Source organism: Aspergillus brasiliensis (assembly GCF_001889945.1).
Source record: "Aspergillus brasiliensis CBS 101740 unplaced genomic scaffold ASPBRscaffold_35, whole genome shotgun sequence".
In the NCBI taxonomy this organism is placed as follows: domain Eukaryota; kingdom Fungi; phylum Ascomycota; class Eurotiomycetes; order Eurotiales; family Aspergillaceae; genus Aspergillus; species Aspergillus brasiliensis.
The window spans coordinates 1-22,372 of NW_027137476.1; the positions used below are offsets into that span (position 1 = coordinate 1).

Here is a 22,372-nt window from a genome sequence, read left to right on the forward strand (position 1 = left end):
GGAAGGACCAGCTCCACCGGGGTTCGCTCCGGCTGTACCCTCTCCCACGGACGTTGCTGTTGCCCGACAGCAGGCACGGCAACTGGTCCTTGATAGAAATCCAGACTAGCACCGGGGCCGTCGTGCACTACTCCTTCGCCTCCAAAGGGCCGTCCACGCACGACGTTTCGCGCCCACAGGCCTGTTCCACCTGCCAGGCCGCCACGACTGCCTTGTCCCAGCATTTGCGCGAGTGCCAGCAGCCCTGTCCCGAATGGCAGGTAGACCATCAGCGCCTCGCGTCCGATAGGGAAGTGGATCGCAGTGAGACCCGCTTCCTCTGGACCATGGCGCAGCGGGCAGGAGGACTTCCCGTGCAGGGCGATCCCCCGGACACCTTCCGGTCCAGCCTGGCCCAGACAATTGTCGCGGAGGTGCTCCAGTCTCGTACCAGTCAGCCACCGTCACTGATTGGTGGTTTGACCGGCCTGTCACGTCACGAGAAGGCGGAACGGCGGTGGTCTGCCGTGACAGGACACAGTGGTACCCTGGATTTGACCAGCACGTGGCAGCGTGTGGCGCAGATGCCGCTGGGCGGGGCACCCATGGGATGGGAACAAGCGGATCGATTGCTTCAGCTGACCTTCAACATCGCATCACCTGCGGTCTTGGTGGGGATCAAGCGCCAGCTGTCACATTTGCGGGCCCGAGAGCACGATGCGACGCGCCCCTTTGGCCGCAGCGCGGCGGGCGTGTTTGAGGCGGGCCTGTGGCACAAAAGCAATGAGCAATCGTCTCGGATTGGGCTTGCATTGACCTGCTGGTATGTCCACGACCTGCGCCAGCAGCATAGCCAACGGGGCTGCCCCGACCCGTTGGGCCAGACCGTCGGGGACATCATCCAGGGCCTCCCGGCGGACGCTCGGGATTATCGCCAGGTGGAGGACAAGGTCAAGGAGTGGAGCAAGCGGGCATGGCCGTGGAAACAGCTCGCGCGTATCGCCAGGTCTCCTAACATCCTCTGCTTCCTTCCCCAAGGCGTGGGCTATTTCTCCGGCGAGGAGGGATCGTCCATGACGGACTACCGCACGCTGAAAAAGACCCAGTTTGAAGCCATGGAGGCGGTCCTGCAGCAGTTCCGGCCCCGGTTGCTGCAGAATGTTCCCCCGGATTTCTTCGAGATCTTCCTGTACAACCGCCTGCCGGCAGCCCGGTTTGCGTTCGAACAATGGATGGACGAGGAGATGCTGCAAGAGCCTCTTGATTCCAGCAAATTCGACCACGCTTTTGACCCGCAGCCGAATTGACCAGCCCTTTGTAACTCTAGAAAATCGGTCCGTGTTAGGAACTGTGTCCTGCGGAGGATCGTGGAACATCCCTTCCGACTCTAGGAACCGATACACGTCTTGCTCTGTGAGATTCAGCGATCACTTGGAAATGTTCCAGAATTACCTACAAACCGTAATTTGCAGCGTCTTATAATCCATGCTTGAATTTGAACTGTTCCACTATGTGTTTCATGAATCCTACAGTATTTAAACCAGAATCGGGCATCCGGCGTCTGGTCCAATCTACATGGGCATGCAGTAGTAGAGATATGAGAGGCACTTCCATGCGTCCTCGCATGCAGTGGTAGTGCAAGATAGCATGGCAAGAGATTGCGAGGCTGCTTGCTACCAGCCATATGTATAGGAACGGCTCTTGCACCCAGGGAGAATGCGTGCCCTCATATGGGGCATCGCCGCTGCATACCATCTTATGGAATGCCATTTTCCCCACACGTTAGAAGTGGAGCTCTGATCTACACGAAAAAGATAGCCTGGCTCCATTAAAGACAACGCCTCTCAAGAGATACTTTTGGGTATATTTGTTCTTGCCGAGGCTTACAAGCCAGGTACGCGGACGCCACGGTATAAAGGTATCGCAACCCAGCTGCTTTGAGGAACCAACAGGCCCATCTCGGCGTGTGTATCTTCCTAGAGCCTCGCTTATACCTCCTGGTGTGACCACATCTCAGCCAAGCTCCCTTTTGCACGATCCCAAGAACACCTACCACCTCCTCAGACCAGCATGTTGCTGCTGGACCTACCGGGAGAGCTCTTACTTTGTGTCATGGACCATCTGGAGCGGGCCAAGGACATCCATTCTCTGTGTCTCACCAATTCGCATGTATATCGACAGCTGCTACCGGCGCTCTATCGCTTCAACGTACGATTCGAAAACGGCTCGGCGCTGCACTGGGCGGCGCGTTATGGTAAGCTGGAACTTGTCCAGACGATGTGTTTTTACCGGGCCTGCGTCAACGTGTATCTCCATGGCTACACACCTCTTCATTTTGCCGCAATGTTCGGACAGGCACCCGTTGTGAGATGGCTGCTTTCGTACGACGGCATCGATGTCAACTGCCGCGGCGAGGGACTGGGCTTGACCCCGCTTGGTGTGGCGGTGCGGAAGGAGGATGTAGAGGTTGTTCAGGTGTTGCTTTCAGACGCCCGTACGGATATCAACGCAGGAAGCAGAGACAACAAGACACCGCTGCTGGACGCCATCAAGCATCGGCACCTCGCCATTCTGCGATTGCTTCTGGCCGACGCGAGAATTGTGATGCATCCACAGGGCCAGTCAGCCTCGCCATTGCTGTACGCCATGCGCAAAGACTTCGGCTGCGGCGGTCGTGCGCTCCTAGCGCATGGCGACATTGACGTCTCAGCACGAGACTTGAAGGACCGGACGGTTCTGCACTATGCTGTTCTGCACAACGACGACGGACTTGTGCAGCTCTTGCTTCAGAAGCAGGACCTTGATGTGAACGCGCAGGATTGGCTTGGTATGACCGCCCTGCATCGTGCCATCATCAAAGACAATAGACGAATCGTCGCCCTGCTCCTGACACGCAGTGACCTTGATGTCTCGATTTCCGGTGCCGATGGGCACTGGAAGATATACGAAGAAATGCCGCCATTATGTCTGGCCGTTGCCCTCCGCAGGAACCACATCTGCCAGCTTCTGCTGGAAGCCCCTACGGATGCCGATGTGCGCACGGCCAGCGGGAATTCCCCCTTACATCTAGCCGCAGGCATGGCGGATCTTGATTTGCTCACGCTATTGCTCTACCAACCAGACATCAAGCTAAACGGCCGGAACGACGACGGGTTCACAGCTCTGCATGAAGCCACAACCCGCGGGTACCTGTCCGTTGCCAAGCTGCTCCTCGCTGCGCCAGGGGTGGATGCAAATGTGGGAGATACATGTGGGCGGACCGCACTCTGGTGGGCGACGAAGCGCTCCGACGAGATTCTGACAAAGCGGCTGCTATGCGAAGACGACCTCGACCTTAATGTTGTAGGCCGGGATGGATCAACATCCCTCCATCATGCGATCCAGTACCGGAACCGAACCATAGCACGGCTACTTCTCTGCGAAGAGAGACTGGATATCAATGTACCGGACATGGCCGGTTGGACTCCACTTATATGGGCCGTGCATCAAGCGGACATTGACATGATCAGACTGTTGCTTGTGAGAGACGATCTGCAGCTGGATCCAATATTCGCGGGAAACGCATCGGCACTGGGCCTGGCAGCGGATCGAGGCCACACCAGGATTGTGAGCTTAATCCTCGAGCACCGGGATCGCTTGGACATTAATCTTCCGACCCAGACAGGCGAAACCCCACTATGCCGGGCTGCAGCAGCTGGGCACTGTGAGGTAGTCGATCTCCTCCTCCAAGATCCTCAGCTGGATGTCAATCGGACAGACCTCAACGGATGCAGTCCGCTGTACTGGGCAGCGCAGGCGGGGCATCTCAACGTCGTGAGACGTTTGCTTCAGGACAGAAGAGTCGTGATCGAAGGAAATTACTTCCGGCGATCAGCACTGGCGGCCGCTCAGGATATGGGACACGCTGAAATTGCCAATCTTCTTAGAGCATATAGACTTGGATAAAGAATGGTACCAGCATCCTGGTGAGCGTGTAATCTGATCGTCATCGGGCGACTCCTGATTACAGCATGTACTACGTGTTGTCATTTGGGACCTTACGTTACATAATTGATAATAGCAAGAGCACAATCACTCAGATGGAATACTGAGAGCATGCGTATATTACTCGTAGAAGACCCAGCCTAACCCAGGCAAAGCTTGCGATATAACCCTTTTTTTCCGAATCATGACTTATATATACTAGGTAGACGCGGCGTGCGGAACGGTATCTTGGATTACAGCTACAGCATGGCCGCTCTCAGTGATTCTTCAGAGGGCAAACCGCAGCCAGGATATGTGCTGTACTGTAGTAATGCTACATCAATCAATTGAGGTTTGAGTTGTGGGGGGGGGGGGAAGGAAAGAGGCGGGGCAGCAAATGGCTGGTTGACAAACCGTCAAACGAGCGTCACGTGACCGGCCACGTCGGCCGCACACTCATGCTACTAGTACATTATGTCTTTGCAACTGTGGCCAGGTAGAATCGGTACGAGGAGCAGGTCTTCGCTCCGTGCTTCCTGACCTATCACATCACATTCCGTGTTGTTCGCAACAGAGCTGCTTGTACGCGCTAATGCGGACGTGATGTGACGATGTGAGATGCTGCATGATTCCTGAGGCTCCTGTATTCCCTTCACAGATTGACTAGAATTGGTTGCTGATGCATCACTTTCTGCTTCGTTCTCCGGCGGTAAAGGTCCTGGCGTAGTGGCCCAGTAGTGTGCTTGAAAATGTTACACTTCCCCCGGCAGGTGCCCCCGACCATTGGCTGGAGGCGGGAGGCGGTAAGCCGTGAGGTTCTGGGCTGGAAGGATAACTCATTAGCGTACTACGCAACGTGCGCTATTACACATCGAGCTTAGCGCACTGTCCAGATGCCCTACGAACCATTATGATTCGCGCCCCATCTTGTCTAGAGCAGCTCAGTTACAGTCTCATGCGAAACTCGGATAGAAGAAGATCCTGTCAGATACTGCAGCATGTGTCCAGTCCTCCACTATGCCCAGAAGTCCTTTCAGCCTTCTGAATTCTACGAGTATCCTCTCATATCCATGCGGGATGACACTCAGTCCCACACTTAGACGTCAAGCGTTGTGTGTCTGTTCGGTATCCCCAACTTGTCCTTTAAAAGAGGCCAAACCGGTTACAGGGCTACCGGGTCAGCTATTAAATACATCCGTACCTGAGCAACCGTGGTATTTGCATCTAATCGGCTTTGCACCTTCTATGTATTCCCCTTTTCTGTGCTCGCCCGATTCAACCGCAACCTTAGAGCTCAGCAATGATGGCCGTCGCTATCCCTAGAGATAGAAGAGTGTATCGACCATCACTTCTACCGAATCACGGTTCTAGTGGTCGTTTGCGGTTCATAGCCAGCCTGGACACCGCACCGAGTGACACTAAAGCAGCAAGGCAGGCATACAGCGACCGTTTCCTCGACCCAAGACCTGGTGAGTTTATACCGTACACTGTTCCCTGATTTGACTGCAGGAATATGCTCACATGCGGTCAGACAAATGTCGAACACTGCCACAGATTTCGAGTGCCTCAGGGCCAGTATCTGGGACGCCAAAACATGTGGAGTGCAATCCATCGTTCGATATATATGTTCGCACGCCCGGCACATCCTGTTTATTCAAAAGCGCTCTTGACCACGCATCAAGGCTGGAGTGCTTCCTGATCACAAGACTGGTATCGAAGTATCTCCAAGCCCATTTTGGAAAGGACCACCGCTATTGGCCTCCCAATGTCCAACGCAAAACACCGCTTTATCTTAGTACGGAAGGTATGTATATTACATGTTTGTGTCCTCGCCGAGACTAAGCTCTCTTACAGATAGCTTGGCCTGTTTATTACGGTGACTTGATGTTGAACCTGGCTAATTGGTACAGAGAAGAAGCTAGTCCTGTTGCACTGGTTCCATAGAATCCCAGTTGAGTATCTGGTGAGCGCTCTTTTCAATCAGCATGCCACATCACGATTGTCGTCAAGGATACTGGAACGGCTGGAGGCTGCCTGCTTTGATTGCTCGTGTCGCATCCAGAACTAGGACTCATGTTATATAAGTATGAATTTCGTTATTGCCTATGGTATAAGACTACCGTGATAGTCGGGTCGAGTACAGCCTCAATGTTCCATCTGCATTGGGTTCTGGACGCTCCCTCGTTAAAGTCCATTGGGCATAAAGGAAGCTCCATATAAAATAGTAAAATAGTAGAGGTACCCAGAGCCGGACAGCATTTTGCCCCGGAACTGTGTGAGTTGGCAGTATTCCCTTCGAGCCATCGGATGGGAACCTGAATATACCTGCTGATACGTATTCAAGCTTTGACCGATAAATGGGACTTTTATATGCCGTTGCGATCCCCCGGCTAATTAGTTCCTTGCGGTCACATATTGTTCATACGAGAGTTGACCAATGTAGCTAACTCCGGCGTAATTTACCATCTGCGTTCCACAGTGAAGTGATGTGAATATCCCTGCAATTCACGGTCGAAGGTTAGAAATTCTACAGTACGCTAGAATGCCAAGTGCCCGCCATCATAAAAGTAAGGTGAGCTTGTATTTATTTGATACAGCTGGTTGCAAAAATGGCGCAAATGTTTTATAGTTGATAATGGTTCCGAAAACTTGATCCGAAGTACGCTAAGCCACTTCTGTAAATTCTTCCGGTATTTTATTCTCAGAAAAGCAAGTAACATGTGGTAAGAAATATATTATTACTCAGCAAAATTTACATAACCTGTATACCGGTGTACAGGTCCATCCTTCCGCCACGTGGTCATAGCCCATGAATCCACCAAGATCCTATTCCGAGAGGATAACGTCGATCATCCTCCACATCACAGATGGCTCCTAATCTAGCTCCGTCCACTTTAGAGTCATCCGTGACATGATCTTGAGCAATGAACTCACCCCTTCACAAATTGCAAATGCAGCTGGCTGTCACCCAAGTACCGTCACTAGGCGTATCAACAACCTGAACGTAACGGAGGCTTGAGAGCCCTCCCATTAAGCGTGGGCGTCCACGCCATCTCATGTCAGAGATGGTTAAAACCCTGTCTGATCATCTCTTGGTAAAGCCGTACTTATACCCTGATAAAATAGCCATATTTTCGTGGGACGGGTTCCACATACAAGTTTCAACGTGCAGCATCAGTCATGCTCTCAAACGCGAAGGCTGGTCTAGAAAGATTACTAGCAAAAAGCAAATGAGTGTAATACAGATTTGCAGGACAGCTATATTCACTATATATCAGAGCTCTCCTTGTACCATCTTTTGTTTGTCGATGGATCCAGCTATAATAAGAGAAATAACTTCAGGAAGACAAGCTAGTCTCCTCTTAATGCAAGTAGCTAGATTCTACCGCGATCAGCAATATCAGATTCTTCCGGCATATTCTTAAAATAGAATTATTATATCTCGCATTTTTCGAGGTTCAACTGACGCCTCTGTATTTGAAGACTTTATTAAGAAACTGCTTCAACACCATGGAAGATAACCAGAACCAAATTCAGTACTTATAATAGATAATATATCCTTTTATCACTCAGAGAAAATAGAAGCAATATACTTATAAATAGATGTAAAGATAGTATATTTTACCCCATATTCCCCGGATTCAAATCCTATCAAACAGTTCTTCTCAAAGCTTAAGGTATTTATAAGACAGTATTAGCAATTATTTGAAGACAACTGAACAGGGATTCGGTTCTTTTCTTAACTGGTGCATTAATACCATGGACGCAAGGAAATCAAGTATAGAAGAGCATTTTTTGAACCACCAGTCTGATACTTGATGAATTATAAACAGGATAAAGTAGGTGCAGGACCACATATTAACCCGAGTATTGATCCTTCGATGACCTCCTCTAGCACAAATTACGATATAGTCAATTTCACTGTCATTCCTAACTACTGTGATCCGCCTGTTTAGGGATTCAACAGGAAAGCAACCCACGAGAATGGATGCAGGCCTCGGCAGACAGTCAATGTACCTGACCGGCAGCCACTGAACCGAAGATCCCCGAGCCCTAAGCTTGTTGAGTTTTCTACTCTACGTTTACTCTATATCACGAATATCACGAAGCTCTCCATGTAACTTCCCGCAGCGCTGGTTTTTATAATGCACGCGATGGCACGGTGAACAGCGAGAAGCCGATGAGAAGGCGGGTCGTTGGTACGGTTCGGGCTAGAGGTCAGCATGGAAACCACAGGTAATAATGGACCAGTTTATAAATGAATTCATTTTGACATGGAGTACCTTCGTGCTCGAATTGTACTTTGAAATAAATTAAGGGCTTCTGCCTTGCGAAATTTGAATTAGATCAATAAACTTGTCGTACTCATTCGCATCGCAACCTCACTCAACTAGTAATTTGACCAGAAGTCTTACTGATAAGACGTTCAGTTCGCGGGGGACTGTGAGCCAAATGATGGAGTCTAGTATAGTAGCTAATGTTGGTAAGCCCGTTGAAAATAGGTAAGAGACGTATTCACCTTCAATGAATGTGCAATATAGTTGGAAACGTCAGTACCGAATGTCACCGATAAATTATGGGTTAGCTGCTCGTAGAAGCGAAGCTGTGATTGCAGGTCCTCGGGTAACATTTAGCACCATGCGTGTACTTATTGAAGTATTATTGTATACCTGGAGGCTGCACCACTTATACAACTTAGCATCTTTCTTAGTATTCAATTTGTTTCTTGCTATGTCGATGAGCCGCTGAATATCTGTATTATTACCACTGTCGAAGGCGGCCACCAACTGATCTAGAAGCAAACGGATCGCGTTTAGCTCCTCCTCAGTATTGTGCAAAGCAAGTTTTTTTCGTCTGTCGACGCCTCTGGCAAACAAGCATTCTGTACCTGCTTGAGTGCATTTATCACATGGGTGATCTCCACGGCACTTGTAGATATATATCAGTCAGAAATTGTGTAGAAACAGAAAGAAAAAATAGGATAAAATTAAAAGAAAAAGAAAAAGAAAAAGAAAAAGAATAAAGCAGATTTGATGCTTACCCTGGTCTTTTTCTTTTTACATGCATCACATGCATTCGATCTTCTCATGGCTGGCCTAACAGCCACGTCTGTCACTCGAGAAGGCCTTGCATCGGGAGCTGGAGCCAAGATCCTCAAGCCTTTCGCCTGCGAAGGGACCATATTGCTTGCAGCATAAAGTAGATAGTATGTCTAGTTCCAGAAAAGGCTCTCTGACAGCTTCTGTTGAGATTAATACCTTGCAAGTGTTTTGGCTTAGTCTTCACTTTATGGCTGCGTTCCGCGTTGTTGATCTCTTCGCGGCAGAGCAGACGGGCCGAAGACATGACATCAGTCCTATGATGGATTCGATTCTTGGCTTTAGTACCACCTGCCGCCATACAGTAAGTGGCTGAGTGGTATTTCGGAACACGTCATGGGGAACGCATAAGCAGCCACAATTAAATGGGCGGTCTAGTCCATTATAGTAATAATGGAAAGCAGAGCCTATCAGAAACTGCTTAACTCTACTGTCAAGGTTGTCACAACATGAGCTGGTAAATAATCTCAAGCTAAGGGAATCACATTATTGGATAAAGTAGGAGAGAAGACCCGCTCGGGTATGTTAATGTACTGTATTGAAAGCAATGTGCTGAAAGCCTGATCGGCAAAAGGAACATGCGGCAGGCATAATTAGGCTCTCATTCTTACTAGCCGAAAATTCTCTCCTTGCTGATCAAACCCCCCGTTTTTCTCTTCAACAATCGCAACCTCTTACTTCTGCAGAATTCAAACGACTCAAGGCAACACAAATATGCTCGCTGAATTGAGTCAGCTACTGTTTCGGGTGCGATTACTGTACATAACGGGCTGCGACTCGTGATGAATGACCTCCACATTCTGACTTCCTTGCTTACAGCTTGACACGCCGCTAATACGGCAGCCATGTAAATTCTGTTATTGGCTGGTGAAATACACCATCGTACAGTATCATTTAGAGGGCGCGCTAGGGGCGCCGTAGCAGCTCCTCTACATATGGAACCGTTACGTAGAAGTGACATTAGTGGCTTATGCCTAGAACCGCAGTAGACACGGGTGTGGCTTGATAAATACGATAGAGTCATACTAACCCTTTAAAAGGTCAGAAGACCAGGATTAAGTTTAGAATCACTCGCCACACACTAATACAAGAGCTTGTACCTTATATGTAAATTTCCGTCGGCTATCTAAGGAAGACCTTTAAACAACAGCTAGAAATATCAGGAAACGAGTAACAGCATCGTCTACTGATGGCACAGTTCGGATGGGGGTTCGATCCCATCGTACACCCAGCTTGGGATGTCTATGAAGCAAAGGAGCTGCAAAAACAAGACGAGAATACCAGAAGCCAAGATCACAATCAGATACTTACTCCAAGCATGCCCTTATCACAGCCACAATCTACTTTCTATACCCCTACAAAAAGGCTACGATTGACCGAGGAATCTGTCTGCAGCTCCTGTCTACAATGCGACCGAGAGCAAGAGAAATTCTGGGGTTTTGACGGCGCAGTAGAAGCGCTTATTCACCGTACAGACTGAAAACCTCTGCCGTGTCCTTCACAACTGCCATGCCTATCTCGGATTCTTTCAGGCCGGGTTTCCAGCGAAACCGATCCTGCTATGTGAGGGGATAGATCATAGTCACATGATCTCTTGAGCTGTGATTGCTTTAAGCATTCTTTACTTCAACTTCACGTGAGCGGGTAATGACTACCCGTAGGTCGCGAAGACACCCAGAAGTGAGAACGGTAGGTGAATCAAAGAGTCAACTTGTGATGGGTTGGTATGTCTTCGGCACTCTTTGTCTTTGCGCTAACTTTGTGAAGGCGTCGCTGAAGAATGACATGGGATTCCCCTTGAGGCACATTTTAGGCGTTGGCCAAACTTTTCTATATAACACTAAGTTCGGCAAAGAACTCTTTGGAAGGATTGATGTCTGGTAAATATGGCGCCAAGTATGGGAGCTTGACCCCAGCACGCACATCTGCTTAATCTGACGGGAATGATGCATTGTTTAAGACAAGCCCTGATATCTGTTATGCACAACCGTGCCTCGAGAATGCAACGAGTATGACCATTGTGACTGTACTGACTTATGATGTACACTAAGTATGGCCTTGGGCCCTCAGCTTGCGCCAAAGCCTAGTATGACCAACGAATCTGCGAGCCGCACCTATTGCCATCCCGTGTTTGATGATAAAGTCCGGGCTTTCCCCGTAGATCTGAGCAATATCAAAACAGCTTTTGACGCTACATCACGCGCCTTCTTTATAGTCTCTTTGAAACTTTCTGTACCCACCCGTGAGAGATGCTAATTAGCATAATTTCCCAATGCTCCCTCAAGCAGTCCAGGAATGTTGAACTCATTCCGGATAGTGATTCGAGCCGTTTCATTGTCCAGTAATGAAGAGTTTGAAGGTCGTGCAGACTGAGATAGATGGACAATGATATTTGTTTGCGGAAGTGCCGAGCCTGACATGAGATTGTTGGAAACCTGGCTTTGTTTCGAAAGGCGTTGACGATCTTCTGCATATAGCTATTTCCGCACGTTGTTAGGAACATCATCATGGGTCTCCAGGATACCCCCTTGTTCCACATTCTTAACAAGGGTTCTGAATGATGTTTTGAGCTAGTAGTACTTTTTACTCGCCGGACCCTACCAGTAATACTGGCCCTCGTACTGGCAAGGATGCCCTGGGGATCTCATTTCCCGATATATATCTCGCCAAACTCACGGTTGCCCGGAGCATTCCTCTGCATTAATCTGGTTGTCATGTAGACGAAGCATTCTGTTAGTTACTGAAGAGGTTCCTCTTTTACCTGTCCTCCTGTACGAAGAGTTGTCCTCCCTATAATTGATAAAGATGGAAACCGTAAGCATTTCCTAGGGCCGACGAAGGAGATCTTGCCACATGAGGATATGCTTATATATAGCTGTCCAATCAATGTCAGCCTTTTCAAACTGCTTTGTAATATCGCTGTGAGTGGTAATTTATAAAATCTCACAACTATAGTATTATCAAGCCTCACTCGGCGATCATGGTGTATTTTCTGGAGCAACATGCGTTCTGCCTTTTGCTTGATTTGCTGCCAGTATGAACTAGGTATTATACCTAGATCTTATTCCATGTCCTTTGTCAAGACTCTGGTATTGCGAGTCACTCTCCACTCAATCATATACGGTATATAGAAGGAATTTTCATCGTCAGGTACTCTAATTCCTAGTTCAACAATATTGAAGGCCCGTGCTTGATTGGACTGTGAAACTAACGGCGGGGAATGTTTATAGGACGGGCATGAACTATACTCAGAAGGGGTCCACTCTCAGCCATAATTACCGAGAGTAGGAGTATACGAAGGAGTGCGTTCCCAGGTATAAGCTTGAGAATGAATGTAGTTGCTGATGGGGCGGGGAGGTTTGGTTACGTCGTATCATCAATGCATAGAATCCTGCCGAGAAGCCTAAGACGAGGATCCCTCAGTGTTAGCCCTCACACGTGTTGATTACTTATTATACCAGGGTACTGATCCAGGCAGGCCAAAGATAAATATACTGAGTGTCATTTTGTGTTGCGCTGTTTAGCTCTTGCGTTGCCCCAATGAGCAACTTCGACGACAGACGGTTAAGATAGGAACAGGAAGGTGGTGGTGGAAGGTGATTGCCAGACCGATATGGGGGTTTGACTAGTTTGCGTAGAAGCTTCTAGAGTTCCATTTGATCGATACTGAGGCGGTACGGATAACCTGTACAACATCACGATATTTTACAGTTTTCGTAGTGTATTATTTGGATACACGGATTATAGTAGTTCCGAGTTTTTACCTGATATAGTAAAGCCCGAAACCTTCGGGGAAACTTGAAGTGTGTAGACATTTGCGCCATTTTTGCAACCAGGTGTACGTGGTCAATCACATTAGGCCAACCGTAGGCTTGCTCAGACAGATTGCTGTCTGAAGATGTTTACGCAGCTGTGGGGGGTTTCCTCGGTCCTCACCGAGCTGAGTCCAAGTCCAGGGCCGATCAAGGCCAGTGTTGCATGACAGTTTCAACACAGTTCAGCTTGGAATGGAGAAGTTGAAGGGAACTAGAGTCAGTGTTAGTACTGCATAAGCCCATCAAACTGAGTTGAATCCATTTAAAACCTCTACGACAAGAGGAATCTAGAACTACATTACTACATTGAGAGGAAGCTGATCAGGTCCAGCCTGAAGCCAAGTGCCAATCACCCGAAACACAAAGAAGACTGTTCCGGCATCAAAACGCATTTCCTACCGTCCCATCATGCTGTTCGCTCGAGACATCTCATCGGGCATTTCGAAGGCTCAGCTGCATGGTCCGAGCTCTGCCATTGAAATCTTGGAAGTCCGCCATGAGTAATAGTTCTCCGTCTAGGATCTTCCCAAGGTGGGTCTTGTCAATTTCCTGCCCGTCCTTCCGTATCTGTGACATGAACACCTTGAGAATCCTGAGGGGGCTTTGGGTGAACTTAGCTCCTGCCTGTTGATTCTCCACGATGAACCCATCCGCGGCGACAACCAAGCCCTCTGGTGCGGCAGTAAACGCAACTCCCAGAAAGCGGCATATCTCACAATACTCGTTGTACGACGAAATATAGAGCTGGCCCGCAAAGAGGTTCAGTCGAATGCGTAGGCTCTCAGGGACTCGCAGGGGCCTTGTGCTTAAATTTTCCGGAATCGTGTACAGATCGAGCTTATCGATAGGATACGAACTCTGGTTCTGCCGAGGTGCGTATAGATGCAGCGTTACTGCGCTAGACCCGCGACTGTCAGCATGAAGCTTGTCCGTTTCATACGGGCTGATGATCACCATGTGCCCTACGGGCGTTCCGTCCTCGGAGGGATGGCCGGTGCTCATCAGGACCCATTCCACCGCACGCTGATAACTATCCCGGGCAGATAATTTAGGCAGTCGGACTGTTCTCGCAAAATCAATGGTGGCAAGGAGCTCCGATGGGAACTGGGCCACATCCAGGTATCTTGCCGCTGATGTATCTTTTAACACCATAAAAGCTGGTTTCACGGCGGCGGATGATTCATCCAGATGTCCAGTGGCCACGAACGAGAGTATATCAGGATGCACAGAATGCGGTTCCGGTTTGGCAGGAGCCGGACGTTGAACTTGTCGTTCCTGCTCAATCTCTGGTGCTAGTTCTCGCTCCTGCTCTTCCTGGAGTTGCGCCGCAGAGAACTTCACAGTTGCAAACTCACGGCATCGGTCCAGTATGCGCCGCGAGTCCGCATCGTCACGTCGTCGTTGATAAAGACCACAGCCTGCGTTCGACCATCATCACTGACCATCTCCAACCAGGTCTTCGCAACATCCAGGTTACTCAGCTCTAATATGCGAGCTCTAACGTCCAGAATCACGCGTACGGGTGAACCCAGTTCCGCCACCATATCCAGAAGGACCTGCGCATCTGAGTTGGACAGGTCATCTCGGGTCGGAATCAGGGCAATGCCAGTCTCGGGTCGGAGAAGATATTCGAGAACTAACGCATTGGTGTGGTTCTGGTAAGGTAGAAACAGCTGCTCCACACTGAGCGGAAGGGTGACGCGGGAATCGTTGGTCCCGCTAAAGCCGACGGTGGGATGGCACTTGACCTCACCGATATCCCACCCGGACGAAGATAATTTACTCGGAAACTCCCTTGGGCCTTTGGCGATAATAATATGAGCCAGGAAGTAATCGATGGCTCCCTTCGCGAACGGAAGACAGGGGAAAATGCATTCCACGCAAAGGAGCCGGTCCTGGAGATTAACGCCCACCAATTGACGATAAGCAGGGGGGAGAGTCGGGCCATCATCGACCCATATCTGATACTCCGCGTCAGCTTGATCCGATCCGACCAGATGGTCGAATGCTCGAAATAGGTCCTCGTCGCGGAGTCCCTCATAGTAATAGCTCAGGTACATCAGCACAATGACAACATCGGGGTGACTGAATTCCGCCCGTGGTGCCGGATTATCCTTGGCACGATACGGAACCGCCAGCCTTGTGGGGGGTTGTCAGGAGCGATCAAGTCCGTAGTTGACTCTCCAGCGTCTTTGTCCCAGGCAGAATGCCAGAACGTTGCCAGCCAGCAGACCCCGGAGTAGTAGCAGAGGATCCCTCGTGCTGTCGGCCCATAAGCCAGACGCATCTGGGTTTTCCACTGCAGCAATCTCCGGTTGTAACGGGCTAGGGTTAAGGCAATAAGCAATAGCCGCGAGTCGTTTTGCTTCTGGCTGCCGTGAAATCGGCAGTTTGTCAATGCCGTTGTGGAAAATATGATCCGCAATTCGTTCAAAGAGCTGATGCACGGCATCCGCTCGGAGCAACCTTATCCTGGGGAAACTTCCTGGATGCGGCTCCTCCACCTCAATTGACCGCGGGAACTGCATCTTGATAACCGGAGCATACTTCCTCACCAGGCCGAGCATCTCTTGGATTTAATTCCATCTCTGTGGACTGAGCTCCAACGAACGCTGGGTCCCCATGGTGTAGATCAGCTCGAACTTCACACTGAAGTTCTCATCGCTTTCATCCACCACGTCTCGCGACGAGGTCCTGAAGAAATCCATGATTCGACGAAGACATACACCAACCGCCTCTCTCCATGTGATGAAACACTCTAGACACATCAGCTTCAGGGATAGGAGGTGCTCGGGCTAAACGAGGAGCACTCCGCCCTCCGCCATGTAGTCGTGGCACATCCATTCAATCTCTTCCGCCTCAGGTTAACCGATCCGCAACGAGCGTGACACGGGGAGATGAAACACCCGCCGCCCTAAAAGGCCCCCCCAACTTTGAAACGAGCATCTGAAACATATGCCGCGACTGGGGCTTAGGGACAATGACGCGAACTAGGCATGAACGGTCTGCGAGCGCGGCTGCCACAATGGGGACGATGACGGAAGACTTGCCCTCGCCCGTGTTCAGTTGCATGACGACATTATGTCCGGGCTGCGCATTTTTCATGCGTCGCGCGATCTGTTTCTGGACGTCCCGAATCAACACCCCACTCTCGATCTCCAGCAGCAATGACTCGGGGAAATCCATTGGGTTCCAGTTCGTGTGGCCGGGGCTCTGCAGTTCGCGGGCTAGATCCATGCGATGACCCATCACGTTGACGAGCCTCTTCGCCCGCTGGAGTGCCGTGATGGAACATCCATACGCGACCAAGCATTCCTTCCAGGGCTCAGGCAGGTGATTCCAGCGTTTGCGTGTCAGCTGATGCAGAAGGAGCTGTGATGATACCCTCAGCCAGACGTGGATATTGGCAAACGTTCCCAGGATCTTGCGGTTCGTGTGTGATCCGGGACGTACCTCTCCTGTCATCTTATCTGACAGCATCATCCTCGACATGATTGAGCGGCTGATCTTCTCATGGTGCTCTTGACAGCGATGGAAATGATGGGATATGACGGTCTCAAGAACGTCGTCGTCGGGCAAGCGATGATCCATATGCTGGATACCCTGCAAGGCTACCATACTGGCCCGCAGTCTCTCGATGTACTGCTGTTGAAATTGAGATCGCGCTTGTGATTCGAGGGTATCGACTAAGCCTGAAAGATGTAGATTTTGATCAGGAGTAGTGCCACTGCCCGACCAAGGGGGTAGAGTGGGTGGTTCGATTTTCACCGCCGGTGGTGGACCAAGAGACCCGTCCACTATGTCATCCACGGAGATGAAAGCACGCCGTCGGTCTGGGGGGCGTTCCCAGCACAGGCAGAGACATGGTGGGATTGTGATGGGTTGGATCTTTTGGGCGGTGTAAACGGCTGCAATCCTATCAAGATACTGCCTCAGCTCTCGGTTATCGAACCAAGTTGACATTGCTGCCTTTGAAACTTGCATCGCTTTTTGTGTGTCAAAATAATCTGCGAATGGCGGCTCTTCATCAGATATGGGATGTGAGGGGCATCGGGTCGGCCACTGTCTCCGTAGGCCGGCTATGAAATGACCCAGTGCCTGTTTCCGCTTTGTCTTTCTCAGCTTAGCCACGCGCGCATGAAACGTGCTATACGATTCCGCTGGGCCGGGCGAGAGGCCATCGTCGGGGATCACGCTCCGGCTTGCTGAATGGATCCGAGTCTTCAGTTCGGCGACGTTCAACCCGGAACCTTCTTGTGGCCGGTATAAACCCTGTGCTGGTAAGGTCATTGAAGCCATACCAGGTACAATGTACAGCGCAGCAAGAACGTGCAAGACAATCATGTCTATCTTCCTGGAGAATGCCAACGTCGACAACCACAGCATTACCGCGTATCTGTTTGGCCGAGCCGTCTCCAAGCAGAGAAGCCAATGGATACTGCACCACTGACTGGAAACAAACTCGCCGGTCTCTGTGAGCCACATCGCATCGTACTTGATCCGCGTTGCGTCGATCGAAGAACTGGCTCCGTGCACTGTGCTGGACTTGGTAATAAACTTCCAAAGACGTGCAGCCAAGGAGTCAAGCGTGACGTCCTCGGCAGATGGGATATCTTCGTAGAGAATTCTGCAGAGAGTGAACACTCGCGAACAGCGTTCTGTCCGGTAGTTCCGGCCCAGTCCTTCATACAGACAGTCCTCCGCGTCCGTGTGGTCCTCAGCGCCGAAACCAGAGATCCGGAAGATCGAGGAGCGAATGCGATCCCGCTGCAGGAGGTCTGCATTCAATGAAGGTAGTGACGGCTCCGTCCCCTGTGAAGCGGCGTTCAATATTCTCATTCGATGGTGTTGACCAAGTATAGCAGCTACCTGGCCGTGGAATTCGTTATGTTGAGCCAAACAACCAAGGATGGGATCCCATCGAACACTCTGCATTACACGCTTGTTGGCAGGGTAATATCTCCTCTGTGGTGTGAGATGCGCAAGCTTTTTTAGAATCGAGATATTTTCCGGCTGTAGTTGATTGAAAGACCGCATCGATGCTGAGCGAAGGATAGACAGAGACTGTTCGGTCCCTGTGTGCTTGGTCAAGGGGTCAGGGATGCAGAATGACGTGACTGCATGCAGATAGCACAGTACCAGTTTACTCTGCAGAGTCCCGTTGTCCGTTAAGCAGCCGATGTCACCGTTTATGAGATAAACATGCACGCTGGTTGCTGCCTGCCAACCGACCTTGACGGTGACGTGGCCACCGTCTTGCTCCCATGTTATCTGACCTTCCGGGATCAGAACCCTCCGATTATGAGTTTTTCGGTCCACCAAAACGAGCTTGTTACGCAGGCCAATCAGAGTGCCCACCGACTGATCAGGATCGACGACCATTCCCCGGTACTGGCGAGACTCAATTGACGGTTGACCAGATCGCAGATTAAAGCCCAGCCGAAGGCGGGGAATCTCAATATCCACCATGTCAGATTCGTGGTGGAGCTTGTAGTGCAGGTTGGAGGCCTCTTCGATGGGTTGGAAGACATCAAACAATGATCTCGCTGTCTCGCTCCCAATACTAATCAACGAAACATTTCCCTAAGTGAGGTGCCAGTTATTTTCCAGCCGGGTGCGCTGCAATCGCCAGTGAGAAGCCGGTGATGGCTTCCATGGCTCGTGAACAGGACGAAACTCGATATACTCGCAATTGGTCTCGTACCAATGGGCGTATCCCTCCACGAAGGCATCCGGTAAAGCAGCCGCGAGAAGCCTTGGGGAGGATTCCCAGACTCTACTCCCATCCACGGCTCGAATGCGTAGATCGAATCCACTCTGCTCGGGGATGCTCTGTTTTCCCAGGTAGATCGTCTGGCCCATATGCAGTCTCTGGGCGGACTATTCCAAGCCTGAAAGGTCGCTGGGCATCACTTCAACCATGGAATGCCCAAACAGGGATTGATATGTTTTATGGCGCTCGAACTCCGAGGGCAACCGCGCCAGGGGACGGCCATTGATGAGCAGCTGACCAGTGAGAAGGTTAACGTACACCACGACGCCGCTGGTACCACCGAGTTCACCCATCATCTGGGCGTGCAGGCAACATTGGGTGCCACTCGAGGCTGCTGTCCAAGGAGATCCCGGTCGGTACGCCGCCCAAGTCCGCTGGATCGCTCGGTTGAGAGCGGTAGTGCGGCCATGGACAGTGTTGTTTGCCAGAATGCGGTGTCCCCGAAAAGCTATATTCTGCCATCGATAGTAGAGAATTGGCAGTAAACAGCTGGATACCCTGTTTAGAAGGCCTTTTCGGTCATGAATGATCATACTGCATTGGATGAAGATGGAGGCATCCAGATCGTTCCGGAGCATTCGCTCCAAGTGGCTGTTCTCGCAATCAAAAGTGCCCACGCACATCAACGCGAGATAAGCGGCAGAGGCAATCAGATTGTTCCTGTGATCATTGCTGTCCGTAGCACCGGCCTTGTCCCCAACAGTCATCACCCAGTTGAAAGAAATCTTCCGGAGGCCATCCAGCTGGGCGATGCATTCCTCCTAAATTTGGACCGATGGGGAGCAGGCCAACACTTTCTGGGTGAGAGCGATCAACACGCTCAGCTCCTCTGCGGATTGCCAGTTTTGTTCGATTGCCGCCGCTGTCTTCTTGATCTCTCGCAGTAAAGGAGCTGCAAATGAATCATCATTCAGAATATGATGGCCTTCTCGCAGGATCGGATCCATGAGCGATGGCGGCCCTGCCTGGTGCATGATCTGCAGGGTAAAAAGGCACGTCTCGACCTTATTGAATACCACGGAGGGTGCGGCGAGCTGCCGAAGGATGTTCTGCCACTGGATATGGAAGCCTAATGGCATCGAGCAGAGCGCCTTATACTCCCCCAGTGACATTTCCTCGGGGCAGGTATGCTGCGATGCAATGACCGTATTGGGTGACGGGCCGTCAGGTGCCTCTCCTGGGCGGAAGAGAAACGGCTGCAGAGATGAGCTGGATGGCGGTAACTTGTACGTGCATGCCGTTGCCATCGCATGTGTTTGGACCAGGTCGTCAGTGAAGCAGCGGTGGGCATTGTCGAAGTATTTGAAACGCAAACCGTTCGCAAGACAAACGTCGCTCTCTGATACATTGATGGTGTGGTTCTTTCGCCTGTGAGTTCCTTGGTGGGGTTTAACTTGGGAAAGAAGGCCAATCCTTGGGGAATCAACGACCGTGGTAAAGAACATTGAGAGGCCACTGTAGGTGCCTGGTCGGTACTCAGCTCTAGGCGTTTCTTTCGAAACGTACGTGATTCCCAAAACATCAAGCAAAATGAAGGCAGTGAGATCACGCCAGAATGCAATGGTCTGGGCAGTTTCAACTCGAAGACCGTGGATTCTGCTTCCAAGGGATTGGAAGACAAAGGCCATTCATGAACATCAATTGTGATCTCTTTCGCAGCGTGGTCAACCCTGCATCTCTGGCACGTGGGGCTATGACGACGCTCTGTAAAGAGAAACCGGTTGTCGACTATCTCATCGAAGTAAGTGCATGTAATCTCATCACGCCGAGCACATAAGTCCCTGTACTGCTGATGGTTTCGGTGCAGCTCCACGACTTTGGCGGCCTTCTCGGATCCCGCTCTTTGTTCAATGATGGCAAGTAGACGTTGGAGTTCAGCGGACTGGTTGAAGTAGCGCACGGAAAAGGAGGAAGGCGTTCCAAAGCCGGTTAGAATATTGGAACCTCGGTACTGTAGGCCCTGGTGACGTTGACGCATGTAGCTTTCCGCGTGTGCCAACCTGGTAAGCTGGGATTGCCGAGGTAACAGGAGAGACTGGAATAGATGTATCGGAATACAAGTCTTATACTGGCGAAGCAGCGGATGAATATGGACGGCGGATTTGTCGCAAGCTACCCAGAGCTCCAGAATGGTGAGAAGCATGGCTGACAATGCCTCGGGATTAGAGGCGTACGATTTGGATGCAATACTATAATAGGCATTGACTAATCCGCTTAGCCGTTCGCAGGTGTCTTCATGGCCGATATGTGTCTCAGTCCAGGATTGAAGATTCAAGTCAACCCACGCTTCGAAGGCAGCAAGATTGTAGACGTGATAGTCGGGGTCAGTTAGTCGAAAGAGCGATGGGAGCTGTGCAGGCTCAAATTTTAAGAATCCAGACTGTGGGTGGGCATCTGGCGGCACTGAGGAGTCTTGGCGGATTCTGATGCTCTGAAGCCACTCATCAAGACTGGGCAGTGAGCAATTAGTGTCATCTTTAAAGTTGAGTCGAGCAAAGGAAGACATGTCAGGTAGGCAGGCGTTACGGGCGATGATGCTGCTCCATCTTTCTTCGGGCACTTCATTCGCTTGTTGAAGGGAACACTGGACAAACGTAAGCCAAGCATGACTATCCGCCAGATCAAGCTTTCGTAACCGGCGCACGATTTTGGAACTCATGATATACCGGTGCTCACAGCTTATGCCCCTGGGACAGCGGCGGAGAATGGAACTCATGTAAAAGATCATGAATTCTTTATAAAGGTCAGCTGAGATTTCTTTGCGCTGGCAGAGCCTCCGAATGACCAATTGGATCATAACTCGAAGCTGGAGCCAGAGGGCGGACCGTCTCCAAGGTTGCAGACAGTTGAGCCACAGGACTTCTTCCCTTGTGTTCTTACAGACCTGCAAGCTGTTCACAGTTCCGCATTGTGGGCGCAGGAATGTTGTGAACAACTCTGTAACCATCATCGGATCGGTTGTATCCCGATTCTCGTCGTGCTCCTGCCGCGCCTTCTTCACTTTTGGCTTGGTTCCCGGGGCAGGCTGACGACTCATGCTCTCAATGGCGTGCGCAATTGTACTTTGCATATTTGGCTCATTGAAGATGGCTCGAGCCAAAGCAAAGGTTGGTCCAGGAAATTGGCGTTGTAGTCGACCCACCGTAGTGTTGACGGCTTCGTTCCGAGGCGATAGTTCAAACGTCTCGACATGTATTGAATCGCTGTGCCTAGTCATTAAGACCGCAGCATTCTGGCAACGAACATGCACAGGTAGAGCACCTCCTACACAACACGTGTCAGTGTCATCCCGGATGTCAGCCAGGTTATAGCTGGCCATACCTGAATTGTCCAATTCTTCTAAAGCCTTTCGAAGCTCGACGTGATTCACGTCCCCATGACAATCGCGCGTCGCTCTCAAACGAGTGAGCATTACTTTGACACTGTCAACAACTTCACTTTCCTGCCCATGACTATAATCCTGAAACAGAGCAAGGGCATCAATAACGCTATCGAGCAGAGCACTTTCATGTGAAGCGTTATAATCATCTTCCTGTGGCAGTTGGGGGGGCAGGAAGACGTGATGAAGCAGATATATAGTGTCCCTAGTCGATAGACGGGGTGCAGCGGACAAACCGGACATTCTCCACGGCGTGTAGTATTGAAGGACGATTCAAGAAATTTGCAAGTAAAAGGCTGCTTGAATGAGTATTGTAGACCGAATGTACGGCCCAGCCTAGTGCCTTTTATCCATCCCAGAAGCC

The 22,372-nt window shown here is 50.5% G+C and overlaps 7 protein-coding genes across 7 annotated transcripts; 4 read left to right on the plus strand and 3 right to left on the minus strand.

Moving 5' to 3' along the window:
- Nucleotides 1-11: 11 nt before the first annotated feature.
- ASPBRDRAFT_201630 (uncharacterized protein) lies at nucleotides 12-1,286 on the plus strand (the record flags this gene model as incomplete). Its single annotated transcript, XM_067621572.1, has 1 exon — nucleotides 12-1,286. A coding segment is annotated over one exon (1,275 nt), but the record flags the coding sequence as incomplete, so codon positions are not given.
- An 85-nt stretch (nucleotides 1,287-1,371) lies between these two features.
- ASPBRDRAFT_489651 (uncharacterized protein) lies at nucleotides 1,372-1,899 on the minus strand. Its single transcript, XM_067626204.1, has one exon. The coding sequence runs from the start codon at nucleotides 1,747-1,749 to the stop codon at nucleotides 1,456-1,458; it is 294 nt and encodes a 97-aa protein (XP_067472911.1). The 5' UTR covers nucleotides 1,750-1,899; the 3' UTR covers nucleotides 1,372-1,455.
- Nucleotides 1,857-4,338, plus strand: ASPBRDRAFT_489636 (ankyrin repeat domain-containing protein). Its single transcript, XM_067626202.1, has one exon. It carries the CDS (start codon nucleotides 2,050-2,052, stop codon nucleotides 3,922-3,924), a length of 1,875 nt encoding a protein of 624 aa, XP_067472912.1. The 5' UTR covers nucleotides 1,857-2,049; the 3' UTR covers nucleotides 3,925-4,338.
- A 904-nt stretch (nucleotides 4,339-5,242) lies between these two features.
- On the plus strand, nucleotides 5,243-6,053 carry ASPBRDRAFT_164839 (uncharacterized protein; the record flags this gene model as incomplete). The annotated part of the gene is made up of 3 exons (XM_067619547.1): nucleotides 5,243-5,411; nucleotides 5,474-5,746; nucleotides 5,853-6,053. 3 exons carry the CDS (start codon nucleotides 5,243-5,245, stop codon nucleotides 6,008-6,010), a joined length of 600 nt encoding a protein of 199 aa, XP_067472913.1. The 3' UTR covers nucleotides 6,011-6,053.
- A 2,168-nt stretch (nucleotides 6,054-8,221) lies between these two features.
- ASPBRDRAFT_49589 (Zn(II)2Cys6 transcription factor domain-containing protein) lies at nucleotides 8,222-9,264 on the minus strand. The gene is made up of 4 exons (XM_067626376.1): nucleotides 8,984-9,264; nucleotides 8,613-8,870; nucleotides 8,329-8,560; nucleotides 8,222-8,265 (listed from the first exon to the last, which is right to left on the minus strand). Exons 1-3 carry the CDS (start codon nucleotides 9,122-9,124, stop codon nucleotides 8,417-8,419), a joined length of 543 nt encoding a protein of 180 aa, XP_067472914.1. The 5' UTR covers nucleotides 9,125-9,264; the 3' UTR covers nucleotides 8,222-8,265; nucleotides 8,329-8,416.
- A 921-nt stretch (nucleotides 9,265-10,185) lies between these two features.
- ASPBRDRAFT_49591 (uncharacterized protein) lies at nucleotides 10,186-10,843 on the plus strand. Its single transcript, XM_067626377.1, has 2 exons — nucleotides 10,186-10,730; nucleotides 10,809-10,843. Exon 1 carries the CDS (start codon nucleotides 10,231-10,233, stop codon nucleotides 10,519-10,521), a length of 291 nt encoding a protein of 96 aa, XP_067472915.1. The 5' UTR covers nucleotides 10,186-10,230; the 3' UTR covers nucleotides 10,522-10,730; nucleotides 10,809-10,843.
- Nucleotides 10,844-14,108: 3,265 nt separating this feature from the next.
- ASPBRDRAFT_79678 (uncharacterized protein) lies at nucleotides 14,109-22,251 on the minus strand (the record flags this gene model as incomplete). The annotated part of the gene is made up of 9 exons (XM_067629476.1): nucleotides 14,109-14,575; nucleotides 14,621-14,970; nucleotides 15,037-15,425; nucleotides 15,763-18,439; nucleotides 18,524-18,736; nucleotides 18,770-19,390; nucleotides 19,424-20,194; nucleotides 20,218-21,893; nucleotides 21,951-22,251. The coding sequence occupies 9 exons, from the start codon at nucleotides 22,249-22,251 to the stop codon at nucleotides 14,194-14,196; spliced, it is 7,380 nt and encodes a 2,459-aa protein (XP_067472916.1). The 3' UTR covers nucleotides 14,109-14,193.
- Nucleotides 22,252-22,372: the final 121 nt, after the last annotated feature.